Source organism: Schistocerca gregaria, chromosome 5 (genome assembly GCF_023897955.1).
Source record: "Schistocerca gregaria isolate iqSchGreg1 chromosome 5, iqSchGreg1.2, whole genome shotgun sequence".
Classification (NCBI taxonomy): Eukaryota; Metazoa; Arthropoda; class Insecta; order Orthoptera; family Acrididae; genus Schistocerca; species Schistocerca gregaria.
In genome coordinates this window covers 310,845,625-310,861,934 of record NC_064924.1, presented here as the reverse complement: position 1 = coordinate 310,861,934, position 16,310 = coordinate 310,845,625, and the positions used below count along the sequence as shown (strand labels likewise).

At 37.2% G+C, this 16,310-nt stretch overlaps 1 protein-coding gene across 1 annotated transcript in view; it reads left to right on the top strand.

Moving 5' to 3' along the window:
- The window catches only part of LOC126272353 (uncharacterized), a 104,894-nt gene that overhangs the window by 65,995 nt on the left and 22,589 nt on the right, over positions 1 to 16,310 (top strand). Inside the window, exons 3-4 of the mRNA XM_049975161.1 lie at positions 2,655 to 2,770; positions 2,842 to 3,039. Of these exons, the coding sequence (XP_049831118.1) occupies positions 2,655 to 2,770; positions 2,842 to 3,039 (314 nt within the window). The remainder of the gene's footprint in view (positions 1 to 2,654; positions 2,771 to 2,841; positions 3,040 to 16,310) is intronic.

The following is a 16,310-nucleotide window of genomic DNA, read 5'->3' as shown; positions in this document are numbered from 1 at the left end:
GAAGAAGAAGAAGAAGAAGGAGAACAAGTAGAAGAAAAAGAAAAAAAAAAAAAACAGTTTTTCGGGGATTTTAAAGGTCAGATAAGGTTTTATAAACAAAGATATTCTTTCTTTAATCTGGCTTTGAAATCTAATAATAAAATGGTAAAAATGTTATTTAAAAATGCTTGACAGTAAATATGTGTTTTATATAGTCCATGGCATCTTATAGTCCTTAAAATAAGGTAATACCTGTGCTTTGTGATTGCCTTAAATGTTACTATATGAACACAGTATCTAAGCACTGGTATCATACTATTCATGTAACTGTTTATTTGTGTATTGTACTGCAAGCTTTAAAACTAATGACATGTGATTCTTACTGTCATTATTTGACTTTTTCTGTGTCCTAGCAGTATGCTCACATCAAGGCATCTTGGAACTTGTAATAAAGAAGATAAAATAAAAGTTTGTGCCCCTCATAACCTAAATCCACTCCTACCAGTCTCTTTTGATTTCAGTCTCCACATAGGCTGTCCTGCTCACTGCAAGATTAGCTAGTCTAAGGTAGAGGAATTTACACAGTAATCAAATTTTTCACAGCATCAACATACTAATGAACATATCTACACATAAAACCTACCTCAATATGTTTAGTGGAAGGAACAGTCAATGTGCTGATGAATGTATCTACATCTACACTTTGCAAACCACCGTGATTTGCATGGCAGAGGCTACGTCCCATTGTGCCAGATATTAGGGTTTCTTCTTGTCCCGTTTACATATGGAGTGCAGAAAAAATTATTGTTCAGATGCCTCTGTGCTTGAAATAATTATTCTGATGTTATCTTCACGATCCCTATGTGAATGATACAAGACCAGTTGCAGTATATTCCAATAGTCACCATTTAAAGCTGGTTCTTTAAACTTTGTTAATACATTTTCTTGAGATAGCTTACATCTTTCTTTAAGAGTCTTCCAGTTCAGTTCCTTCAGTATATCTGTGACACTCCCCCATGGATCAAAAAAATCTGTGACCATTTGATGCCCTTCTTTGTATATGTTTAGTGTCCCCTGTTAATCTTATTTGGTACTGGTCCCACACACTTGAGCTGTATTCTTGAACTTGTTGCACAAGTGATTTGTTAGCAATCTCCTTTTTAGACTGATTGCACTTTCCCAGTGCAATTCTGCCAATAAACCGGAGTCTGTCACCTGCTTTACCCATGACTGAGCCTCTGTGATCATTCCATTTCATATCCCAAGAAAGTGCGGCATCCTGGTGTTTGTATGAGTTGGCCAATTCCAACAGTGACTCACTGATATTACAGACATAGGGTACTATAGTTTCTTCATTTTGTGACGAAGTGCACAATTGTACATTTCTGATAATTTAAAGCAAGTCACTAATATTTGCACTACTTTGAAATTATATCGAGATCTGACGGAACATTACTGTAGCTTCTTTGACACAGTACTACAATATAGATAACTGTATCATCTGCAAAAAGCCTGAGGCTACTGTTAATATTGTCTACAAGCTCATTAATATACAACATTAACAGCAAGGATCCTCCACCTTAAGTTACTTCCACATCTGATGATGACCCTCCACCCACGTTAACACACTGCGTCATCCCTACCAAAAAGTCCTCAATCCAGTAACAAATTTCATTTGATATCCCATATGATGGCACTTTTAACTATAAGTGTATATGTGGTACTGAGTCAAATACTTTTCAAAAATCAAGAAATACTTCATCTATGCGACTACCTTTATCCAAAGTTTTCAGTAAGTCATGAGAGAAAAGTGAGAGTTGGGTTTCTCATGATTGATGTTTCCAGAATCCATGTTGGTTGACATTGGGGAAATCATTCAGTTCAAGATATCTTATTATTTGTGGGCTCAGATTATGTTCTATGATTCTCCAACAAATTGATGTCGAGGACATTAGATAGCAGTTTTATTGGTCACTTCTTCTGGGTTTTCCTTCTTAAAGGAACCTTTTGAAAACAGAGTTAAGCATTTCAGCTTTTGCTTTGCTACCCTCAGTTTCAGTTCTGGTCTCATTCACTAGGGATCTGACACTTACTTTGGTGCCTATACTTAAATCTACTTAACAGCGCGTGGTGGAAGGAACACTGTGTACCTGTATAACCCACCCCCATCCCCCAAATCCCTCTAATTTTACTCCCAATGTAATTATGTAATATTTTGTGGGAGGATTTATTGTTTTTCTTCGTTTTCTTTGTAATATCTGTTCTTAAAATTATAATAGCAATACTTTCCATGACGCACAATATCTAGTGGTGTTTATAATCAGAGTTTGTTGGGAATTTCCGTGAAACACTTGTGATGGCTTAACAAGTCTATAATGAACATCAAATCTCTCTTCTGAATACCTTGTCCCCTAGTGACACTACTTGTACAAAGTAAGCTGGGTTGGTCCTTGATGGCTCAACTAGAAGAATACTTTCCTGAAGCCATGGATCCAAGCTAGAGTCCTGGTCCTGTATACAGTTATAACCCATAATGGTTATACAGTGCAGTGAATACCTCACTAGAAGCAAAAACTCTCATTCTAACATCCCCTCTTTAAAACATTATTGTAATTTGTATAAAATACACTGCTCTTATTAGTCCCTGCTGATTTCAATACATTATAATGTTTCAGAGTATATAGGAAGCGGCATTTTTTTGTTATAATACCAGTTGGCCTTCTTGTGATACTTTGTAAATGGTGTCTGTACTGTTGCTGCAAGCGCCGAAGAAGAGGAATACCATATGCGAGTAAGTGATGTGATATTCTTAGTGCTTCCTTTATGCAGTTGTCATTTTGACTAATTTGTGTCATTTGACAGATGTGGAGGAAGTAACAGTCACTGTTACACCAGAAACAAGACAGCCATCAACTAGTGGAAGCTTGACACATCCTCAGAACTTCCAGCAGCAACAGCAGCAGCAGCCACAGCCATTGCCAAGGTCCCTTTATAATCCATTTCAGCCTATACCACTACCACCTCCACCACAAAAAACTGTTTCATCAACTCAACCTCCAGGTGAGCCAGTTGTAAAGTACTTGTCTCTTTGTATGATGTTCACACTTTGTAGAAGATTTATGACAAACAACACAAATATAGCTGTTTATGACATGATTTATTTGGTCTGGTATCAGCTGTTGGACTATCGCAAAAACTTGAACAGTTACCAGCAACTGGGGTCATTGCAGACTGTAAATCCTCTTTTTTTTAAACTGTGAAACATATTTGTATGTGAGAAAAATCTACCTTCATTCAGATTCCATGTTTAATTCTTTAAGTTCTCTTATACAGGACAGAGAGAAGCTAGGACAAATTACCTGCAGTGGTACAATTCCTAACAAAGTGTTTTGATGTTTGGACTACCCTTATTGCGTTGGAGTTTATTTTACAAAACCCAAATACAATAAGTGTCCCGTACATTCACAGATGAAATGAAAACATTTTTAATATGTAACAGTAAATTAATAACTAGTTTGAAACTGTGTTTGATGAGACTAGATACATAACAACATTCAAACATGCAATGTTGCTTAACATTGGAAGAACACTATATTACTGCTGCTTCAGCTGTAACACCAAGTGGTTAATACAATGAAATTACGTTTGAGGGGAGGCAGGTTCCATTCTACAATTGGCCATTTTGAAATACATTTTCCATGTTTTCTTTTAATCCTCACACAAGCCTAAAGCCTGATTTTCCATGTTTTCTTTTAGTCGTCAGACAAGCATAAAGTCAGTTTCCTTTGCCTTTCTTGTCCAGAGTAATCTTGTGCTCCACACCTAGTGACATCAAGGCTGACACAGAGCTTAACTCTGATATTCCATTTAGATTTTATTGTTTGTGTGTGCAGCAAAACAGCTTCTACAGTGTGACTGGACAGATAAAAAGTCTGCTCACTTGGTGGTGGCGGGAGAACACACATACAAATTTCAATTTGTGAGCTGGATATTGGCTCCAAGAGCTTGCAAATTTAAGTACCTTTACCGTATTTACTCGAATCTAAGCCACACACAAATCTAAGCCACACCTGAAAAATGAGACTCGAAATCAAGAAGAAAAAATTTAACTGAATCTAAGCCGCACCTGAAATTTCAGCCTCAAATTCAAGGGGAGAGAAAAGTTTTAGTCCGCCCCTCCAAATCGAAACAAAGTTGGTCCATTCTAACACGAGACACAATCGAGGTCGCATGGATGGATATACAGCTACAGTAGTTCGGTTCGAGTCATAAGCTTAACAGTTAAGTTTTACCAAGTGGCCATTGCTATGTGTCAGGCGCTCCATCTGTATTTATATGGGTACCCTTCCTTTTTCACGTCCTTCCTCTGGTTTTAATCAATTGCTTATTTTGCTTTGATCTGCTAAGTACCGTTCTCTTTGTTATAGATGTTTACTTCACTCTAGGCTGAAAATGCATTGGTGTCATGCATTGTTTGTTGCATTCTGATAATGTGTGTTTACGACCTGTCGCCGCTCACGGCATGGCTTGCTTTTGTGTGCGCTACTGTGGCTTACAATAAAAAAAAGAGAGGAATTGTCTCATTAGCGAAACAATGGCAAGAGACTGCTATTTGTTGTTACTTACACTGCTGCTTTCTTTGATAATGATCAACAAGAACCAAATAATAATCTGCGTATGATAGCAGATGTTCTGAACGAGAGTTTAGCGAAAATGTTTCTCCATTTGAAAATATTCGCAGACACTTCTTCAATACATTACATTCTGCACAGAAATTAAGAGTCATCTTAGATTCAAAAATCTAGTCAGTGACCGTGCTTCATTTCTGACTATAACTATTCAGCATAAGAATAATATGAATGTAAACATGACTCGATGTATATATTCTTCCGCATTTGCTGTTGTGTCTCTCTAGTTTTGTAGTTTATTAGGCAGACAGGATTTAAATGAGATGGCAGTAAACACGAAAGAATACGTTGCATAATATTTACATTCTTCTACCTTTTCTTTTATTTTATTTACTGAAGAAGAAGTTTTGAAACTGGTATTTATCTTTGTGCCTGCAAAGCATACTTGTGTAGTGCTACATATATTCGACGGCAGAAGTTAGTTGTGGTGGCACTTACCAACATTTTTCAGAACTTCCACTTACCGTAGATGGTTTTTTGGATTACAAAAACTGGAAAAAAAGTGCGGCTTAGATTCGAGTAAATACGGTATATGTGTGTCCTCCTGCTGCTACTTGGCGAGTAGACTTTTTATCTATCCAATTACATTATATTTGCAAAAACTGATTATTTTAATTGCTGTAAACAATTTCTATGTAAGAAATGAAAATATGCAGAAGTCTTGGAGCATTCCAGAATATTTCTTCTGAGAATATTCTTTGACCAGAAGTTCCACAGTCTGTTCATGAAGTCTACAGTTGCAGGTAAGAGTATTGCAGTGTCTCCCTTAGTACACTGTATTTGAGATGACCTATCTTAAGTGAAATCTAATCTACGCATCTCTCTTAAATTTGTGGCTTAGTTACATATCTGGCATTATTCTTCTGTAGTGTCCATCTTCTCATTCATACATTACAATACCAGAGTCCCATATTTAAGCTAGTTTGCCAGAAGGTCATCTAAGTTTCCAGGGATTGAGAGGCCTCATACATGGTTGGGACGATGTCATTTTCTCAGTGCTCGAATTGTGACTTCCTGTCACCTGAGTTGTGTAGATGTGATAATATTATTTATGATGTGCAGTCGTTGTATAGTAGGCTTCAGTGTTCTTGGAATAATTCTTATATGTTAATAAGTTAATAAGTCTTTTTAGTACTGGAGCTGTGTTGGCAATTTGAGGCACGATATTTAATATATGTTTGCTCTGCACTAAGGCAATAGAAGTAGTTCAGAGGGCAGATACATTAACTGCTGGTCAGATACTACATAATATCTTGAAGATGTTGTGTGCGTAGATTTGATTTTATTTACATATCAAGTTCCATAGGACCAAATTGAGGAGCAAATCTCCAAAGTCATGGAACATTTCAGTACATGAAATTACAACATAAAAGTAATAACAGGTAATAATAAAATGTTTATGAAGCCGAAAAAAGTCAATCCATAAGTTTAAGTAAACGCAGTCGACAATACAAGAAGAATTAGCTTACCCTTTCAAGGAACTGCTCAACAGAATAGGAGTGACCGATGAGGAATCTCTTCAGTTTAGATTTGAAGCACATGGATTACTGCTAAGATTTTTGATTTCGAATGGTAGCTTATTGGGGATACAGCAGTATACTGCACAGCTATCTGCACAAGATATACGGAAGTCCGATCCAAATGCAGGTTTGATTACTATCAGGTATTAATTGACTGAAAGCTGCTTATTCTTGGGAATAAGCTAATATGGTTAACAAGAAATGACAGTAAGGAATATATATATTGAGAGGCCAATGTCAAAATACCCAGACCCATGAACGGGTTGACAAGAGGTTTGTGAACTTACACCACTTCTTGCCCGAACTGGCTGTTTCTGAACCAAAAATATCCTTTTAGAAGGGGAAGAGTTACCTCAAAATATAATACCATATGACATAAGCGAATGAAAATAAGCAAAGTAGACTAATTTTCGTGTCCAACGGACGCTACAGATGCCGTTCTAATAGTAACCTTGAACAAGACCTTGAACATGCTTTTTCCATGACAGTTTACTATTAGAAATTCAGTTTCACTAATCATATGCCCATTCTGTGAAATTAAACATCAGGTTTTGTTGAATTGTGTGTTAGAATCTGTAAAAACTGAGTCTTTCCGTGTTTTAGCGTTGGTTTATTTTCTACAAGCCATGAGCTTGGAATGCAGGTAAGCTACTACAAACAGCATTGTGAACGCATTATTGTGGCCAAGATAGACATGAAGCCCACACCTACTACAGTAATACAAGTTTATATGCCAACTAACTCTGCAGATAATGAAGAAATTGATGAAATGTATGATGAGATAAAAGAAATTATTCAAGTAGTGAAGGGAGATGAAAATTTCGTAGTCATGGGTGACTGGAATTCAACAGTAGGAAAAGAAAGAGAAGGAAACGTAGTAGGTGAATATGGATTGGGGCTAAGAAATGAAAGAGGAAGCCGCCTGGTAGAATTTTGCACAGGGCATAACTTAATCATAGATAACACTTGGTTCAAGAATCATGAAAGAAGGTTGTATACATGGAAGAACCCTGTAGATACAAAAAGGTATCAGATTAATGGTAAGACAGAGATTTAGGAACCAGGTTTTAAATTGTAAGTCATTTCCAGGGGTAGATGTGGACTCTGACCACCATCTATTGGTTATGAACTGTAGATTAAAACTGAAGAAACTGCAAAAAGGTGGGAATTTAAGGAGATGGGACCTGGATAAACTGAAAGAACCAGAGGTTGTACAGACTTTCAGGGAGAGCATAAGGGAACAATTGACAGGAATGGGGGAAAGAAATACAGTAGAAGAAGAATGGGTAGCTTTGAGGAATGAAATAGTGAAGGCAGCAGAGGATCAAATAGGTAAAAAGACGAGGGCTAGTAGAAATCCTTGGGTAACAGAAGAGATACTGAATTTAATTGATGAAAGCAGAAAATACAAAAATGTAGTAAGTGAAGCAGGCAAAAAGGAATACAAACGTCTCAAAAACGAGATCGACAGGAAGTGCAAAATGGCTAAGCAGGTATAGCTAGAGGACAAATGTAAGGATGTAGAGGCTTATCTCACGAGGGGTAAGATAGATACTGCCTACAGGAAAATTAAAAAGAACTATGGAGAAAAGAGAACTACTTGCATAAATGTCAAGGGCTCAGATGGAAACCCAGTTCTAAGCAAAGAAGGGAAAGCAGAAAAGTGGAAGGAGTATATAGAGGATCTATACAGGGACGATGTTCTTGAGGACAATATTATGGAAATGGAAGAGGATGTAGATGAAGATGAAATTGGAGATATGATACTGCGTGAAGAGTTTGACAGAGCACAGAAAGACCTAAGTTGAAACAAGGCCCTGGGAGTAGACAACATCCCATTAGAACTACTGATAGCCTTGGGAGAGCCAGCCTTGACAAAACTGTACCATCTGGTGAGCAATATGTATGAGACAGGCGAAACTCCCTCATACTTCAAGAAGAATATAATAATTCCAATCCCAAAGAAAGCAGGCGTTAACAGATGTGAAAATTACCGAACTATCAGTTTAATAAGTCACAGCTGCTAAATACTAATGCGAGTTACACCGAGCGAGGTGGCGCAGTGGTTAGCACACTGGACTCGCATTTGGGAGGACGACAGTTCAATCTCATCTCCAGCCGTCCTGATTTAGGTTTTCCGTGATTTCCCTAATTCGTTTCAGGCAAATGCTGGGATGGTTCCTTTGATAGGGCACGGCCGATTTCCTTCCCAATCCTTCCCTAACCCGAGCTTGAGCTCTGTCTCTAATGACCTTGTTGTCGACGGGACATTAAACACTAACCACCACCACCACCACCACTAATGCGAGTTATTTACAGACGAATGGAAAAACTGGTTGAAGCCGACCTTGGGGAAGACCACTTTGGATTCCGTAGAAATATGGGGACACACGAGGCAATACTGACCCTACGACTTATTTTAGAAGCTTAAGAAAAGGCAAACCTATGTTTCTAGCATTTGTAGACTTAGAGAAAGCTTTTGACAATGTTGACCGGAATACTCTCTTCCAAATTCTGAAGGTGGCAGGAGTAAAATACAGGGAGCGAAAGGGTATTTACAATTTGTACAGAAACCAGATGGCAGTTATAAGAGTCGAGGGGCATGAAAGGGAAGCAGTGGTTGGGAAGGGAGTGTGACAGGGTTGTAGCCTCTCCCTGATGTTATTCAATCTGTATATTGAGCAAGCAGTAAATGAAACAAAAGATAAATTTGGAGTAGGTATTAAAATCGATGGAGAAGAAATAAAAACCTTAAGGTTCGCCGATGACATTGTAATTCTGTCAGAGACAGCAAAGGGCTTGGAAGAGCAGTTTAACAGAAGGGACAGTGTCTTGAAAGAAGGGTATAAGATGAACATCAACAAAAGCAAAACGATGATAATGGAATGTAGTCGAATTAAGTCAGATGATGCTGAGGGAATTAGATTAGGAAATGAGACACTTAAAATAGTAAAGGAGTTTTGCTATTTGGGGAGCAAAAGGCTGATGATGGTGGAAGTAGAGAGAATATAAAATGTAGACTGGCAATGCCAAGGAAAACGTTTCTGAAGAAGAGAAATTTGTTAACGTTAAGTATTGATGTAAGTGTCAGAAAGTCGTTTCTGAAAGTATTTGTATGGAGTGTAGCCATGTATGGAAGTGAAACATGACGATAAATAGTTTGGGCAAGAAGATAATAGAAGCTTTCGAAATGTGGTGCTACAGAAGAATGCTGAAGATTAGATGGGTAGATCACATAACTAATGAGGAGGTACTGAATAGAATTAGGGAGAAGAGGAGTTTGTGGCACAACTTGACTAGAAGAAGGGATCGGTTGGTAGGACATGTTCTGAGGCATCAAGGGATCACCAATTTAGCATTGGAGGGCAGCGTGGAGGGTAAAAATCGAAGGGGGAGACCAAGAGATGAATACACGAAGCAGATTCAGAAGGATGTATGCTGCAGTAGGTACTGGGAGATGAAGCTTGAACGGGATAGAGTAGCATGGAGAGCTGCATCAAACCAGTCTCGGGACTGAAGACAACGACAACAACAACAACATGAACTTTAGGTCAGGAACTGAACTATTTCAAACCAGGCCAATGTTGCACACAACATCCTTTCTACCAAGCTAGTGTGATCAGCGAACAGAAATATTTTAGAATTACCCATAATACTAGAGGGCATATCATTTATATAAATAGGCAACAGAATTGGCCCCTACACTGATCCCTGGGGCAAACTTGTGAACGTTAACTGAAATTTTACAAGAGATTAAATTTGTAATTTTCTGGGGTTTGATCAGAGCAAGCCAATGAATTCGTAACCTTGGAATTTGAATTGATTATTGCCTGGGTCTGAAAATTTGGAAATAAACTGAGACACTGTATTTGATTCCTCTTCAATTTATTAATTGCATTAGCACCACACTGTAACAACTTTCACATTGCAATAAACTTTTCAGAACTTCACAAAATTAAATTTATACATTGTGTGCTGATGTCTTCAAAACATAGGATTTCATTACAATTCACTGCTGATTTGTCACTTCTTCACAACCCAGCTACAACTACTGCCTGACACTACCACTGTGGTGTAAAATAATATACACAATAACAGTATGACACAATATTGTTTAGAAGAGTACATAATTGGAATTACAGTTAACACTTGTTCATGTAAGAAGAATCTAGTTAAAATACATATTTTAAATCAAAAATTAATGAAGTGCATTTTGTAAATACCTAATACAAAAAAGTTAATGTACATTTTTTCATTTTGTAAATACTTAATACAAAAAAGTTAATGTATATTTTCATCACATAGTTCTTTCTGCTGCTAACATTCTTCCTAAGTCTTTAATGTAGGACTGACAAATTTGTTCAGCCAGACGTTTGGTAGAATTTTTTTAAACATTTTAAAGTTAATTTTGAGTTTCACAATATTTTCCAGAACATACCAAATCAGTTTTAGGTAGCAGAATAATAATTTTGACATCTGATGGAATATTATTTGTTATAATTAGATTTTCAGACTAATAACAAATTGAAATTGGAAGATGACCACAGTTTTCATTAAGTACAAAAGTTTACATAAGCCTGGTTAGTTTGGCTGTGGCCAGACTTCTTACCATACGCTATGTCTACTCTATCAGTTACTCAGTACCCCAGTTACTCAGTCACATCAGTACCTCACATCAGAGATTGTGTACGTGATGTCTCATCGCGATCAAAACCCAAGGTCTCACTTATGTAGTGTCTTAGCTGTATGTAAAACAAAAACATTTGCAAACTCCTCCTCTATTGCTGCCAGATGCTTCTGGAATGAGCTACCCTACCTTGTTGCTTATAAGAAGATGCTACAGCATTTTCTTCCTGTCACACACATAATATGTCCTAAAAGTTAACATTTCTGGCCAGTTTCCCCCTGTCAAACACTAAAGCAAATACTTTCATCTTGTACCAGTTCCTCTTTCCACTCCTGAAGTTCCTCTTTCCACTCCTGAGCTATGTCCTTTTCTTTTCCCCCTATCTTCATTAATTTTTTTATCACATACATTTTTCACTCCCTCTTCCAACACTTTCTCTCCTGTCCATTCTTGCTAGCACACATAATTTACATTTGCCTTCCTTTAATTTGTCTTCATTGTTGTACTTCAAATGAATTAAACTGTGTTTTTTCTTTGGCACTGTAGTAATTTCTAAAAGTTGTATTCTATGTTAGATGTAACTTATAACATTCTTACATTTTGAATGTCATGTAGATTAACTGGTTGGATGTAAGACAGGGCAAGATGGTCTAATCTTGCTATATTAAATAAATAAACACAGTAAGTCATGTGGGTACATATGTTTGTAAACTGTAGTATATAGCATTTACAGTTTGTGCTGTTTCTGAGATAGTGTGATGTACTTGATCATTCCTGAAGAATAAGACTGAGGCATTCATGGTAAGCTTGAGAATTTGCCTAAACTGATGCACCAAGAAACCCAAGACTTGCTTCCCAAATAATGTGACTGAGTACTTTATAACCGATCATGGTCAAGGTATCATCATGTGTGTTGATGATGGATGTTTTGTATCATAGGATGTAGAATCTTAGTCTAATCTTCCAAATAATGAAGACAGAGCAGACTTCTATTAATAAACTAAATCTTGAGTTCTGCTATATGCCAGTGCGTGGTTAGATATTCAGGCCAAACAGTTGGTGGTCACCTACACAGAACAACAGAGAAAGAAAAGAAAGATCACTTATGTATATTTATTTATTATGACAAATATTCCATAGATCAATTTTTGCATGGTAACACATGGACATGGAACATGGAACGAGTCAAAACATTTAATTCTTTATTACATTTGTATTATTAAGAATCACAAAGATTTGGAATACAAATTAGAAAATAATAATGAAAAACACAATGGTAAGCTCTAATTATACTCACAAATAGAGGTTAAATTACAGTTTTGGAAATGTTATCCAAACAGTAATTGATATAGTAAAAAATGTTCATCTTGATTTACAGAACACAAATTATTTAGTTTACTTTTAAGTAGTACATTATTAACTCCTAGACACTTATTATAACTTGGAAGTGCATGAAGGTTTTTGTCCTCGTGTATTTTACATCTTTGCACTAGTGACAAGTTTTTCCGGTCACATTGTAGGTCACATTTCCTCCCTTTGTTATGATGATGGTACGATTCATTTATTTCTCACTGAGAAGGATAGTCAGTCATGATTGTTCTGATTGAAAAGAGATATTGTGAGTGTGTGGTGCCTATTTACTTAAAATAATACAGCATGAGGATCTTGGAGACACTCCACACAAAATTTGGACAAGCTTTTTCTGACTTGCAAACACTATTTTTGACAGTGGCAAATCGCCCCAGCAGCATATTCTGCAACACACAAGTGAATGGAAGTAGGCATAGTTTTGAGACACTGATGTCTCTGATTATGGAGATTGTCCAGGTGCCAAATAGTGCAGAGCTAAGCCTTTTAAGGGTTTTGTGGATATGGTGTTCAGTTTAATCATGCTAACTGTAAGGATGTGTAAGAATTTTGAACACTGTGTCTTCTGGCTCTCATGTACAATCTTCATCACCTTGGTCTTTTGTTATAAGAATGGAAATGAATGTAAATGGTTTTGCAGAGATTCACAGATAGAAAATTTACTGTGAACCTGTTCAGAACATCCGCAAGTAATTTGTTGGCATATCTGAATCTTACAGCATAGGCGAGACCCACATTTATTTGATTCAGGACACATGAACAAGGTGCAATGAAAAATGCTTATCATTTTCATGCGAAAACTCACAATCTGTTAGGCCTCAAACAACTGCTACAAAAGGAGAAAAAGTGCTTATTTTAAGTAACAGTCATGGCAGAAACTATAGGAGTATACTACAAGGCAAGTTAGGTAAAAAAATTCAGTGTATGAAGTATTATACAATCTGATGTGCCAATTAAGGAAGTTGTGAAACACGTGGACAAATTGACTGATAATTTCTCCTTTAATGATACATTAATCATTATTGGTGACACAAATGACACTGAAAAACCTCTGGAAGAACTTCAGAAGAACATGATAGATTCTTTGGAATATATACTTCAACTCACATGAGAAACGAATGTAATAATTCATCCGATACCACTTAGACATGACACACAAGTTTTAAAAAAAAATGGTTCAAATGGCTCTGAGCACTATGGGACTCAACTCTGTGGTCATCAGGCCCCTAGAACTTAGAACTACTTAACCTACCTAACCTAAGGACATCACACACATCCATGCCCGAGGCAGGATTCAAACCTGCGACCGTAGCAGTTGCACGGTTCCGGACTGCGCGCCTAGAACCACGAGACCACCGCGTCCGGCGACACACAAGGTCTAAATGAAAAACTCAGATCTGTTAATCTCATTATATTAGAAAAAATCAACACTGCCACAGGCATATGTAAAAAGAAATGAATACACAACTCATGGTTTAAATCTGAACAAACAAGGAAAGATTCACATCTGTAATAGGCTTTGTTCTTTCATATACATGGCGAAAACTGAAAAACCAAGTACCGGTACAGGGAAAAAGCATGTGCAAATGGACAAACAGATAAAAAGTGCCAGTCTCAAATTAAAGTGCCACCCATGAAAAAAACACAGTTTTGGGAAAAAAACAAAAAACTTCAAAGGAAGTCACAACAACACACTTATTACATTAAATTGCAAGTCATCAAATGCAGCAACAAAGCAGTTGTTAATGGACAGACCTAGTAAATTCATCTTTTGACAGTGGTGCACTTCAAAATAATCTGAAAACTGCTTTGCATAAGAAGGGTGCAAAAAGTGATAAAGCTAATTATAAGCCAGGTTCAATATTGTCAGTCTTCAGCAAAATTATGGAAAAAATGTTCTTTAGAAGATTAACGGTTTTATTAAATAAAGAGGGGCCGATAAGTGACTTCCAACATGGAAAGTCAACTCAGACAGCAAATTCTGCCTTCGTAAATGAAGTATTAAAAGTAGTGGTTGATAAGCAACCTGTATCTGGGATATTTCTAGACATAAGTAAAGCCTTCGATGTCATTGATCATGGCATTCTCTTGCATAAATTAAGTAATTATGGAATTAGAGGCCAGTCGTACCTCGGTAATCATCAGCAGATTATAGAAATAAAATACAAAGATAGTGAAACACAAAAAATTTCTAGTTTTTACAGTGACAAAGAGAAAAATCAATTATGGAGTCTCACAAGGGTCAGTTCTGGGACCTGTCCTATTCCTGCTGTATATAAATGACTTGGCTAGTAAAATATACATGATGGAACCACTTTATTTATTGCAGATGATACTAATATTCTAATTAATTCATAGAATAAGGAATATCTGCAGGAGGCTGCAATTTCAGTTATGCATACCTTAATGCACTGGCTCAGGACCAATAAGCTCATCATAAATTCTGAAAAAACTGTGGTTGTGAGCTTCCACACCACACAAAACCTCCATCCCGCAAACCCTGTTTTCGCTATCAAAGGAAAAAAAAATGTGTGAGGTCAGTCATACAGAATTTCTAGGCATTCATGCACAGGCAGATCTGAAGTGGAGAGGTGCATCTAAACAATCTAAATAACAGCCTGAATTCACTAGCTGTTGGGATCCTCACTCAGAATACAAGCTGCTCATCAGTGCTGACAATGTACCATTGTAGTATACTGTTGCTACTTATGTATGGAATAATTTTTTGGGGGAATTCTACAAAAATATTTAAAATGCAGAAAAAGATTATCAGGGTGATAAAAAAGGCTAAAGTGAAACATTCCTGTAGACCTCTTTTTAAAACTGCCGATAGGAACATTCAGAAGGAGAGTAGCACAGGACCTGAAAGAACGCCCATTGTACTCCATTGGTAAATTCTTTTAATAGAGACCAAAGTGAATGGACAAACAAATATTGTTTCTATTAGGTAAAAATGCCTTAATTTTGTGAATATTTTTTAAAATGTATATATGTAGTTAATCTTGATGCAGTCTGTCCAGTCATGGCTGGTAAATGACACAGATCTAGTAATAAAGTAAAGTAATAAAGCAATACCCACAATGACTAAAGTCAAGGAAAAGTTTCCTCAGAACATCAGAGAAACTCACAACCACTGATGAAGAAGGCAGGCTGCAACTATGGAACGATGAGGCATCCTGCTGTCCTGGTTGGAAAAGATTTTAAAAATCATTCCCCCCCCCCCCAGGGCATGATGAGAGTCCTTGAATATGCTTAGGTCAGGAGTGGGCAGATCATGAGTTAACCTGGCAAAATAGGGATACATGGGAGAAAACTAAACTCAATGTGACTGTGGGCAAGAACAGACTGTTCAACATGTGCTTCAGTGTCCACTGTGTCCAGCTACATGCACAGAAAATGACCTTCACCAGACAATGGAAAATGCACTGGAAGTGGCCAGATTTTGGTGAAACACTACATAAACTGTGCTGAGCTGTGAACAGTTGTGTAAACAGTGGTTTATGTATGTTTATGATGCGAGAATAATAGTAATAATCAATTTTATGTAACTTTACTGAACCCAGGTACATTTTACTGTATTCTCTGAAAGCTGAACACCTGATGAATTCATATAATCTTACATCAGTAGTTGACTTTCCAACCGAAGTCACATCTGAGAGAGTTTGGATAGTAAATATATTTATGGATATAAGTATGTGCCACTGCTTCAAGGTCGCCCCTGACCATGATGGACAGGTCCTCACTTGGCATGACAGAACAACTGCTCACCTGGAAATCTAGAAGCTTAATGACCAGAAACTCACTGAAAATCTTTACCGTATTTACTCGAATCTAAGCCGCACCTGAAAAATGTGAACCGAAATCAAGGAGAGAGAGAGAGAGAGAGAGAGAGAGAGAGAGAGAGAGAGAGAGAGAGAGTCCCGAATCTAAGCCTCACCTGAAATTTAAGACTCGAAATTCAAGGGACAGATCGAAGCAAAGTTGGTCCATTGTAACATGAGACACAATTTAGGTCGAATGGATGAAAATACAGCAACAGTAGTTTGGTTCGAGTCGTAAGCTTAGCAGTTAAGCTTTACTAGGTAGCCATTCCTATGCGTCAGACGCTCCGTCTGTATTTATACGGTT